This window comes from Hesperophylax consimilis, chromosome 10 (genome assembly GCF_061612785.1).
Source record: "Hesperophylax consimilis isolate HC1 chromosome 10, BYU_Hcon_1.0, whole genome shotgun sequence".
In the NCBI taxonomy this organism is placed as follows: domain Eukaryota; kingdom Metazoa; phylum Arthropoda; class Insecta; order Trichoptera; family Limnephilidae; genus Hesperophylax; species Hesperophylax consimilis.
In genome coordinates, this window is record NC_142845.1 from 18,656,833 (window position 1) to 18,669,675 (window position 12,843).

Here is a 12,843-nt window from a genome sequence, read left to right on the forward strand (position 1 = left end):
GTTTGAAAGATGTCTTTCTAGAGATGATTTGGCTGCATGTGCTGTTCATAATTTATTACTAACAAAGTTTTTATAATTTTTTATTGAAATATAAAGAATATCGGTTACATTTATTTATTTATTCAAAAAACAGTTTTTAACATTAAAACATACTCTGCACATCTCGCTAGGGCATTCCTGTATCAAGATGTGCAGCTTTACAAATACATCATTTAAAAAATACCATATGTAAACTTAATATAATAATAACATTAAATTTAAACCCAAATAAGAAAAGTTAATGACACTGTTGTGTCGAGACCAGTAGACAAAAATAAACAAAATTTTAGTAACTAATGTACGAAAAATAAAACAAAAATGTCAACAAAAGAAGCATTGGGCAGTACGTTTATAGTAAGTTAGCAACAATAATATTCTTATGTTAACTAAAGTACAAGGTACCTGTGCTGGCTTATCAGACACAACCATAGGGTAACCATACTAACAATTACAAGATGGATAGAGGCCGTTCAAGTATTATGTAAGCACTATAGGGGGGCAGGGGGGTCTTTGCTTTGCTTATTTTTGATGACATGGGGGGGTGGGGGGGTCGAGATAGTGATTACGTCAGCACTGCTCAGCAGTAGTTATTTTTTTTTACATATTGGCAACCCATACATTGTCTATGTTTGAAAACCGAATACATATTCGGGGATTCCCACAAATAATTAATAAGTTTAGGTACTCGCTTAGAAGCGAATGGGGGAATTACCGCGCGCTACTCACTTGTCAAAATTTCTTCCATCAATCTGAAGATCAGAATCAAATCAGAAAAATGCATATAGGTACCAATTTTTACGAAAGCATGGGTGGGGGGGGGGTAAGAGCTTTGCTTACTTTTGGTGACAAGGGGGAAGAGGGGGTAAATAATTGTAATAAATCTGCTTACGTAATACTTGAACACCCCCATTGTATGAATAACAAATTATAAGAAAAAATAAAATAACTAAATAAAAATAGGTAAATAATAACAGATAGGTAAGTAAATAATATTAATAATAATAATAATAAATAGTAAGTAAGTAAATAAATTCAACCCACGCGAACGCGAGCAGTCCTCCGGGCACTGAATTGACAAGGCCCATGGCGCTGATAAAAATTAAAACACAACAGCCCCAACACATCGCCCTTTAGATTTTATTTCATCAAAGTTATATTTTTGTGTAGCCAAAATACAAACCATCCGAATATTATTGATTACAGTGATCACCTACCTAGGCGTCTGTTGATTTTGACAAGGGGTGTCAAAATTTTAGTCGCACCAAGCACCATTTGGCTCAGGGCCGGCCCTGCGTAAGAATGTTCCTTAAAATGGAAAGATCTTGCAAAATGTATTTCTTAGTGGTAAATACATCATGGTGTGTGTTTGAATAACGCTGAAATCAATAAATTATTTTACTTGAAATTAATAATACAAAAATATCCAAGAAAATAATTTATAACTCCGATTGAAGACTTCATTGCCATCTATGAACATAGGGTCAAACCTTTGCGGTAAAACCATGGCCGCGCTGCCTGCTTTTAGTTGTATTATTTCTCAATAGATGTCTACCAACCCCTCGTCTAACATTCCATATTTTATAATAAAAACGGCAAATAAAACATTCCCCTACAAATTAAGCATTTGATTTTGTATTCTTAAAAATTATTAAATTTGATTTCAGGCCTTAGAATCAAACTTTTTGCGTCATCCCTTAAAAAACAAAAGGCTGTATTGGTTTTATTTACACATTTTGACGAATATTGACATATCCTCGGTAGTATAGTGGTAAGTATCCCCGCCTGTCACGCGGGAGACCGGGGTTCGATTCCCCGCCGGGGAGATCTTTTGGCTTTTCATTTACCTATTTTTTTTTTTTTTTTTTTATAATCTATTATGTCTTTTGGCTTTTCATTTACCTATTTTTTTATTTTATTTTTTTATAATCTATTATGTATTGAACTCATATGCGATGTATCTTTACAACATTTCTTAATATGCATGTAGTTGTTTACGCACTGACGTAAATCCTTTCGGTATGTTAAAATGATTATTACGGTCCAATTACTCATAAGAGCAGAGCAACATCTGTTGAATCGATTATCGTTTGAGAAACTAATTATGGTAGACCTACAAAATATAATTATATTACTTTGGTACGTACAATAAAGCGCCTAACGATAGTCTGGTATCTCGTATATAGTAGTTTTGTGAACAGCAGACCTCGCCTGCATAAAATTGTGTGAAATCATTTGAGATTTTGATCAAGATTTGTTACATACCCACTTAATTATATAACTTTTTTTTTAAATTAAAAACAAAAAAAAATTTCCAAAGAAACGTCAATCTGTCAATTATAATTCTTTTTTCAAACTTTCTTTGGGCAGGTAGGTACGATAATATTGAAAAAATGCGTAAAAATATTGTCCAATTAAGCACGAAGATTTCACGTTTGAAAAACTTCAAAACGGTAGAGTTAAAAAAGGTCTTCGCTATTCTCAGTCAAAAATAAAATAAAATCATCATTTGTTTCAATTAAAAAAGGTGATTATAATAAATTGATTTCGGTGCCAAATAATACAGATACATAATGTATCCATCACATTAAATGATAGTTGGTTTGGTACCTACCCAAGAACCCAAGTAATGACTTCTGTACCCTCTATTAATTTGTTACAGTCAATGGCGCGAAGTCAATGTTTTTAGAACCGTTTCGCTATATCCTTTTACAGGGATTCCTTCCTCCGCCCCACAGTGGGCTGAAAATCGCCTTTCATAGACATAGAGACTTGAATTTTCAAGGGTATTTTTTGGATAGAAATGGATTCTGCTGATCTATTATCTACTATGCTATAAAATTTCGTACGAAGCAATTGCGTGTACAAATGAAGGAGTTATCATTTTTTAAAGAAAAAATTGTATGGCACTGACATTAAAAATGAGGCTATCTCTGGAATCATAAGATTGGCGATTCTATCCTTACACGCAGATATACTACTATTTATTTGTACTTTTTGACATACTTCGTATTGTGGCGCAACTTGCGATTTTTTTTTAAATCCTCAAAGTTGAAAAAAACACTTTTTAATGTTGATGATTCATTTTAATGCTTATTTATGCTTTGCAGTATTAACTTCATCATCTCTCTCAAAAATAATGCGTGAAAAACAGAAAGAGGGGTTACATATTTATATTTACATTTAAATACGGTTATATCAATGTTTTACGGTTATTTCTTGAGCTGTTAGCAAAGATCCCGTCTCCGAATTACAGTAATGAGCATATTTTTCTGGCCAAAAAAGGTTTCCAATATGGTAGAGGATTTAAAAAATTTGAGACAGTTTTCAAAGTGTTATTTTTAGCCATCATCAAAAATGCATTTTTTTCGATTTACCTACCGGTTCACGTACCGATTTCATTTTAACAACCGGTTCATAACATAACCGCATGGCAGCCCTGAAAACAGTGATATACTGACAAATATGTATAATATAATGGGTAGGGAGGTGTATTTAGTAGTTTCCCCTTGTGTTTTGAGTTGATGCTCCAAAAATGTGTTAGCCATTTTAGTTCACACCGCGCTGTGATGATTATTACTGTTTTAATTTATTATTTAGTATCTATCGTAAAGTTTTGGAAGTCTGTGAGAATTCCATGTCAGTTATGATAAATAATATTACTATACACATACCTATTTAATTGTTTAACGTAATTAATTAATTAATTTTTGTAGCAAAGTTACAAATTAATAATTTGTTGCATGAATCTCTAATAAACTAATTTAATTACCCAGTTAGTAGAGAAATATTATCCGGCCTAACTGTGAGCTCATATTACAAATATTAGCTTCAAGTACGAATTATAAACGACTAGCTGAAGTTCCCGGCGTTGTGCGGGCTTTAAGCAGAGTTTTTCGAAATCAGATCTGGAGTAGTTTTTAGTTTTTTCCTCATGTTTTGAAAGTCATGTGTGCAAAATTTTATCAAAAGCATCAAAATTATGCTTTAAAATGGTAGGAGACAGTGACCTTCCTCTTGTTTTGTGGGTCAAGTGTGCAAAATTTCATCAATCTCGGTATCTAGATTTTAATTTTAAATATAAACTCGCATAAGATTTTTTTCCACATTTTTTAATAATAATCTTAATTTATAAAAATCACGTGTCACTGTGTTCGTACACGCTAATCTCCGAAACCGCCCAACCGATTTTAATGAAATTTTGGTTGGTCCCAGCTTGAAATATAGTATCATGAACACGTGATATATTAGGAATTTACAAAAAGTTCAAAAAACGACCTGCAGTCCCATTTTTAACCGGATTACCAGTTTTATTATTATAATTAATTTAACTTCACAATTTACACCGTAAATTATACTTTTTACTTAACTTTATATTTAACTTCACACTTTACATCGTAAATTAGGTATACTTTTTACTTAACTTTATACTTAACCTCTACACTTAATACCACGGTGTGATTTAAAAAAAAACTTATTTTTTTGGTACCTTATATTATACTTTTAACATTATGCTGTATACTTACCTTGTACTTTTAACTATATTTCTATTTAATGTTAATAATTGCACATGTTGTGCCGTTTGTATTTAAATAAATTTGAAGAGATTTTAAATAAATTAGCAATACCTACTCATTTTTCTCAGTGTAGTTTCTTTAATCGTTCGTAACATCTTCAGTGCAAGAAAATGATACACAATTTTTTTTCATTGGAACAACACATAAATATTAATTTTGTAAAATGCATGATTTTCCTATAATTTTGGTTTCGGGTTTAGTTCTGGCGTCGTAATAACAACTTTTCAAATGGAGGAATGCCCCACTACGCAAACGGGACTATTAGCGAAGTAATAAATAAATCATGGTATAGTTGTTTATTGAAACAAGGGCGGCCTTTCTTCTCCGTTATGTTAGGACTTTGTTTTGATATCCAACACATTCGTTGACAAATGAATCGTTCAGATTATTCTGGCCCGGACTAAGTAGAAGATTCTTACAATTACTATTTTTAAATTCATTTCCGTAGCAATTGTTTTGTTGAGAGCAGTATCCAACACAGATTTTCAATAAATGTCTATTTCTTATTCGTGTAATACTGATATTTATTTATTACTTTTGGATGCCATCACACAGATCGAGGTAAAAGATAAATCAAAAGTTCCGTATTGTTTTTAGAGTCAATTTTTGTAATACATATCGACTGTGTTCTGATAAAACCACATTAAAAGCCACATTTCTTATGAATGTTACTTTTCAGTAGTTTCAAAGATAAGTCTTTTTTTTATTTTTACTGATTTTTAGGCATTGAATTTGTTTTGGTTATTTCTAGAAAACCGTAGAAGAAATTACTGAATAATTATCGTAAAGCAAAGACGATATTTAAAAAATGCAATTGCTCAAAACCGAGATTTGTTTGGTTTTTGTTTTCAGTCCAGATGATAAAACAGTTCTTTCGCAATTTCTGAGAGCATAGGTACCTATTTAAATATTTTTCAAAATAAATTTATTATTTTTTCCGAACGTCAACTACTAGCGTTGACCCTTGAAAATCACGGGATAGGCTGAATTCTTAACAAATCAATTTCAAATATGATTTAAGATTTTCACGGCAAAAAGTATTTTTGTTATAACACATTTGCCCTGATGATGGACACTGCAATGCTGTCCGAAACGTTGGCTAAATAAGGAGTTAGCTCAACACGGCATAACACCCCAAAAACAAATAACAAAAAAAATCGATTTCAAATTTGAAAATGGCACAATAAACAAAAAAACTTTAATTGCATTATGTAGGTAGTTACTTGATCGCTTGTCTGAATTATTCACACAATCACTCCCAATTCTTAAAATGACTCTTTAATTCAAAATTAGAGTTCATTGAACCAGAGTTACGCAGGACACACAAATAACCGAAATTGGTAATTTTGAGTGCGTAGCGAAGTTCTATTTTGAATGGACCATTTGGCATTTCATCTATCTGTAAAATTGTTTGTCACGTTCCGGTTCCGGTTAATTATGGTGGCCGTGTTGGATACCACTTTTTTATTCCGACATAGTTCGCATTATCGTGGTTCCTACTACGAGCTACGAGAATCAATATTATGGTAGGTACTTACCAGCCCGAAGAAAGTTTGAAAAAATAATGCTCATTGAGATGGTGACATTTAGGACGGGTTGTTTCGGAGAATTTGAATAATTCATCAAATTTCAACGTGAATTTTCAAGTTCTGTGAAAGGTTTTTTCAAGTTCTGTTATTATTTCAGTTCTGTCAAGCAACTAGCCTATAATGATATAATAACAGAACTTGAATAGGACTTTCACAGAACCCGAAAATGAATGTTGAAAATTGATGAATTGTTCAAATTCTCCGAAACAACTCGTCCTTATTTGGACAAATTGTATAATTCCTTATATGAAATGTAAAAAATTTACGTTAAATGTATGTATGCTTTATAATTAAGTAGGTAGGTATTTGAGTAGGTACCTACATACAAATATTAAATTACCTTAGTACATTTATTTTATTTCATTTAAGTTCGTTTATTTTAATTTAATTTCAGTGCAGTTCATTTTATTTACATACATAGTTTGTATCTTATATAACATGAAAATGGGGGCCTCAGCACGTGTAAGAACCCAGTGAGGTTCACATGGCCGAATAATAAAAAAAGCGAAAATTATGAACATACCTTTTTAGGCTGAAGGTCTACTGTTCACAAAAATGAGAGTAAATCTTATAAGAATGTGATAAGAATCCAGAAGTAATCCACCATCCTCACGTTGTAATAAATGTTTTCTCTTAAATCCTAAACACGTTTAATTATTACTAGTGGACCACGCAAGGCTTCCATATTGCTTTGAAACTTTGAAATTTTCTGCGAAATCGGTCAACTACTTTTCAAGTTTTGCGAGCGCTAATATACTCAGACTGAATTTGTATATAATAAGATTGTTCTCAAATTAATTCTAACTGATTCGGGACTGCACTCGGCGTTGTTCAGAGTCGTCATTACGTTGTGCTTGCATTTGTGAGTTTAGGTAATGCGTGGTATAGAGAATAGAGATCAGTTTCATTTGGTAAGGGATCCTTTTCAGGACTCTAAATCGGCTACTTAGTAAAAATAAGTTAGCAATAACCAAAAAGTGTAAATTATCAGGAGAATTGAGAGTGCTCATGGAAAAATATATTTAAATTTTAAATGGAAACTTATCAGCCTTTCGCGCTGCTCGAGAATTTGGCGGACGTTGTTAATAATAATCAGATAAGTCAAGACAAGTGTCAGATATCAGTGATGTTTCCGCAAATGGTCGGGATGGAAGACGATGTCACCTGCAGCTATGGAGGTTTGGAGCCGACCGGAAGACAGAGGTACCAGGCCAACGCCAGGGAGAGAGACCGAACTCAAAGGTTGGTTCATTTATTTGCATGGAGAACGAATAATCTTCAAATAATCTTTTGTAAACGCAGAGAAATGTCACTGATGCGTTGAAGTGATCATATTTGGGTAAATATTTAGCTGACCGCCGCACTTTTAGGTACAGGTTATGGAAATTAAAATATGTACATGTCATAAAAATAAGTACTGCTCTTGCATTAAAAAACTCATCAAAATTATTGGTAATTCAATTAAAAACTGGACTGAAGCCCGCTTTCTGATAAACTTTTAGAAAATTCGTAATAATATCAGAACACATGTTCATGCACCTTCGTTTGTCTTAATAATAAATAATGACGAAATGCGAAATGTTAGGATTTTTATGAATACATTTTCTGACATAGTGACAAAACATTTGTATTTTACTAAAAGTTTATCAGGATACCTATCAATTCGTTCGTTGATGGAAGACTTGAACAGTACCAGCCGAGGAATGGAACTCGAGACGCCTTGGTGGGAACCAGACGCGATGCTAACTCAGCCACTGACATGTCATATTGTTCAAATGCTCTTTCATTTAAATAATTACAAGTCGATTTGCACCTCGTTCCAGTTTATTAAATACTCTCAAATGACCAGACTTTGAACACGTTTATTTGTATTCTATCAAACACAATTTCAAAACGCTAATAGGTACATTCTTTTTTGAAGAATGATTAACTTAATTTTTCTAAGTTAACAATGAAGGTAGGTACGGTAAAAGTTCGGATCCATAACTGGTGATCTATTTATTCACTGTATAATTTCATCAATCTGTTATTATAAAAATCATTCGAATTTGACTTTGTTTTCTTCCGTTACATACTGCAGTAGGGTTGGCAATTGGGTGCATTCAATTTCAGTCACCTGTTGCTTGGGCTCTTTTGACTCGCGAAACGCAAATCGAACGTTTTAAATCAACTTATTCGAATTTTATTTGAATTTGAAGGCTTTTTCGAATTTTTCTTACATTAGCTCTCTCACAAGAGGCCCTGAGATTTAAAAAAAATTAATATAGGTAGGTATGATGTAGGTATTTATGTAATGAATTGATTTGTCAGCAGTGTCAATACGGCCTTCTCGGTCCTTCGTTCATTGATCCCCACGGAGCCTCGAGACAGAAAATTGAGCAAAATAGAGATACTGCGCCTGGCGGGCAGCTACATCAGTCACATGGCCAATCAGCTACTCACAGGTACTTAACAAACTTCTTACACATTTAGTAACAAAACTGACAAATAACAGAGTTATTAACAAAATAGAGATACTGCGACACCATCCATAAAACAGCTCATTTTCACAACAAAAATTGAATAAATTTCATCTTTCTATAGATTAAAACGCAAGATGAAGCGAACACAACATGTCATTTAACTATGTAGATGTAGAGTGTAGAGCTGTAAACTAAAGACGAAGCGAACAAAACATGTCATTTAACTATGTAGATGTAGAGTGTAGAGCTGTAAACCCAAGATGAAGCGAACAAAACATGTCATTCAACTATGTCGATGTAGAGTGTAGAAATGTAAACCCAAGATGAAGCGAACAAAACATGTCGATCCTCTATATAGATGTAGAGTGTAGAGCTGTAAACCCAAGACGAAGCGAACAAAACATGTAATTCAACTATGTAGATGTAGAGTGTAGAGCTGGACACCCAAGATGAAGCGAACAAAACATGTCATTCAACTATGTAGATCTAGAGTGTACACTCTACATCTACATAGTTGAATTACATGTTTTGTTCGCTTCATCTTTGGTTTACAGCTCTACACTCTACATCTACATAGTTGAATTACATGTTTTGTTCGCTTCATCTTTCTATAGATTAAAACGCAAGATGAAGCGAACAAAACATGTAATTCAACTATGTAGATGTAGAGTGTAGAGCTGTAAACCCAAGATGAAGCGAACAAAACATGTCATTCAACTATGTAGATGTAGAGTGTAGAAATGTAAACCCAAGATGAAGCGAACAAAACATGTCAATCCTCTATATGTATAGATGTAGAGTGTAGAGCTGTAAACCCAAGACGAAGCGAACAAAACATGTAATTCAACTATGTAGATGTAGAGTGTAGAGCTGGACACCCAAGATGAAGCGAACAAAACATGTCATTCAACTATGTAGATGTAGAGTGTAGAAATGTAAACCCAAGATGAAGCGAACAAAACATGTCATTCAACTATGTAGATGTAGAGTGTAAAAATGTAAACCCAAGATGAAGCGAACAAAACATGTCATTCAACTATGTAGATGTAGAGTGTAGAGCAGTAAACGCAATTTATAAATAATTTCATTACTATGGCAGCACCGATTTCACAATTTAAAAAAAAATATATTTATCTTGTGAGGTTACATTTGACTTTCGAAGAACCACTAATTTATTTACAGATATATTCCAAACTACAATAGTACAATAGGTTTCGTTTATACCAAAACCTTACAAAAATTTTGAATTAATTCTTCAAGGTATCGGTGACCAACCGTGTATGCAGTGGAAAAGATGTGAACAAGGAGGAACCAGGAGTCAGGTCTGCACCTTCTGCTGGTCTTCTATGAAGAAAGAGGTAATTTACTAACTTCACTAAAGGCTACCCACTCCAGCAATTTTTGGCATATTATGCGAAGTTTACAAAAACGTTTTGAGCTTGCCATAATGTGCCACATTTATAGAACCTAAAAATATGAGATAAACTTTGAAATCTAGGTCATTGGCTTTAAACCGGAGTAAGCAATTTTATATTATGTTCCATATGAATATTTTTAGGAGTGGTATTAATTAAATAATATGGTAAATGTATATATATACAAATGACACCAATCGCTCGAGTGGCTACACACTAAACAAGAAGAGTCATAGAGGGCACAATTTTAATTAAAAATGTTTTGTAACTACTCCACACTTTTTTTTCAACTTTTACGTGAAGAATCTCAAAGTTTTTTTTACATTTCATTAGCATTAATCAAGACTCGTGCGACGCATGAGAAGATTTTTTAATAATTTAAATTTAGCAGCCACCTTTGGTCTGGAGGACCAAAAAACTTGAAAAAAAAACCCTCGTTTCTGTACCAATACGTGCGGTCCGTTTGATAGGTTTCCCTATCTTAACAAACGGATTGCAATCTTTGGAGCACAGGTGTCAGGTAGGAATGGTGTCCTTGGACTTGGTATTTTAATGCCAAAAAGTGCCTTTTATTTTATTTTGTGGATGTTCAGGCATAAATATTTAAATGTTTTCCGATCATTTTATAAATAACTTAATTTGCCACATTATACAATAAAACTATAACCGAAAATGGGTTCGTAAGTAGGAAATTTTGAACTTTAAAGTTTTCATAGGCCTTTTAAATTATTTTTTTCTGGGCTTATAAAAAAGACTTATGAAGAAAATAATCAATCGTTTCAAAGGCCAAGATGTATTATACTCGCGGTATTTATTTAACGCATCTGAAACATTTCTAGGCGACCAAATTTTCAAACGAAAAACACATGATTTTGCATTACTACGTAGTGCATCGCCTTAATTCAACAGTTCGGCAACAATTTGATGTGTTTCCTCCCTCATGCAATATGGGTCTCTTCAAGACCGAAGTGCACTGCTTCCTCTCCCCAAAAACACCATCCACACCGCATCCCCAAAGATGACATAATAACCTGTGTGGAGTTTATATACACTTTATTTTGCCCTCTTGATGGCATTTATTTGGTAGTTGGGAATGGCTTGTGTGGACAGTCTGGATAAAGATATTCACGTTTATCTCTGTTCACCACCTGTGCGGTGTCCACTCTTTTAACCACCCTGTACAGTTTTTTTTAAATAAATTGTCTGTTTTATTTCAGAAATCCCTTCCTGCGAGTAATCAGCCAATCAGCAGCGTCATAGAAGACGTTTCTTTTTATTAGTTTTTACATTGAAATAGCACTAACCACCATTATTTATTATAAGATTTATAAGAAAAAGATTGTTTATGAAATCAATGCTTCTCTTGTTAACTGGCAGTTGGAAATCCCCATGGAACTAAAATACCCATTCTCTTTAGAAATCGCTAATAATAGGTAGATACTAATATAAATAATATGTATACTTATATAAATTTATTTACTGTTGTAAAATACTCTATTTTTAATTTGTAGTTTCAATAAATTAATATGGTATACTTCTTATTTTATGTTGCCATTAATCCATTCTGAGAGGGAAATTTTAATGTATATATTTTGTAATTAATACTGTGCAAGAGTCCTAACTGCTCCGGATTTTTCGGAGCCAGTGAGATTCTCATCGAAATCTCTCCCATGTGAAATCTATAGCTACGCCACTGGGTTCTTGAAAGAGTTTTCCCTCATCACCACAACCTGATTTTTTTTTAAATTTATTCTTTTTTTATTTTTTTTTGCAAAATATTTTGTGTATTTCATTATGTGTAGAATTAAATTTTATTATGCTAGAAATTAAATTTAGAAAAAATAAATTATTATTATCCCCAAATGCGATTTGTTGTGGGGCTGAAAGGAGTGGAGAGGGAATTGGGAATAAGAAGGTTGGGAAATACCTAGCTATTCAGATCTGGTCACTAAAGACAGCTAAAGTAATTTCATGAAACTCTTAGATTCAGAATCATGGTCTTTCACTAGCCCTTAGAAGACAGGTAATATTAAGACAGGTAAATATGTACACATCTCAAATCAAAATATAATATTGAAAATTATATTTGAAATAATTGACAGGTTTCTATAATGTCAACGCTTTACTTGGGACATTATTGAAATGCGTTCAAAACTTCTAAAACCTAGCTCTATACACTGCAAATTGCAGTGCACTTGAACTTGAAGAAGTCATGATTTCACTGATCTGCTATTATAGTTGGTCGGATCCTTGAGGGTAAGTTGACACTGACCTGATAGCGTTTGATTGATGTTTGATGACCGGATAAAGGTCTTAAGTCAGGAAATTGGCAAACCGAGTCAGAGGACATCTTCAATTTATGCATAGGAATTTAAAAGAGAAATTTTTAGAGTATATATCACTCTGAAATGAAAAAGTGTTTCTCAACCTAATTTCTGCCATGCCCCACCTCAAAGCTTCCAAAACTTTCATGTTGATTGCTAGTGTTGGTACTACTGTTCATATTTGACGATGATTTATAGTCTTATATTCCTCTAACTCAGTAAGGGACAGAAAAACTAGCTTAACGTGTGAGATTGTTGAAATATTGTTGACACCAACTTATGAGCAAGATAAAGAAAAAGACACTAATATGGTTTGGGCATGTAGTAGGAATAAACGAAGAAAGGAGTGTAACACAGACATTCAATGGAGTGTTAGGGGAATATTATGTGAAGCGAATGAAAATGGTAGAAGTCGGAGACATCGGAGAAAGACATTGCAC

General features: G+C 33.2%; 1 protein-coding gene and 1 non-coding gene across 3 annotated transcripts; both read left to right on the top strand.

Moving 5' to 3' along the window:
- The first annotated feature begins 1,790 nt into the window (after positions 1-1,790).
- TRNAD-GUC (transfer RNA aspartic acid (anticodon GUC)) lies at positions 1,791-1,862 on the top strand. Its single transcript has one exon. It is a non-coding gene; the product is annotated as a tRNA-Asp (tRNA).
- A 5,272-nt stretch (positions 1,863-7,134) lies between these two features.
- LOC149420414 (transcription factor 15) lies at positions 7,135-11,566 on the top strand. 2 transcript variants are annotated; one of them, XM_089636130.1, is made up of 4 exons: positions 7,135-7,444; positions 8,513-8,646; positions 9,925-10,022; positions 11,297-11,566. In XM_089636130.1, the coding sequence occupies exons 1-4, from the start codon at positions 7,236-7,238 to the stop codon at positions 11,357-11,359; spliced, it is 504 nt and encodes a 167-aa protein (XP_089492256.1). In that variant the 5' UTR covers positions 7,135-7,235; the 3' UTR covers positions 11,360-11,566. The 2 variants fall into 2 exon arrangements, with proteins under 2 accessions (XP_089492256.1, XP_089492257.1); XM_089636131.1 differs by having other exon boundaries at positions 8,516-8,646.
- The last annotated feature ends 1,277 nt before the right edge of the window (positions 11,567-12,843 follow it).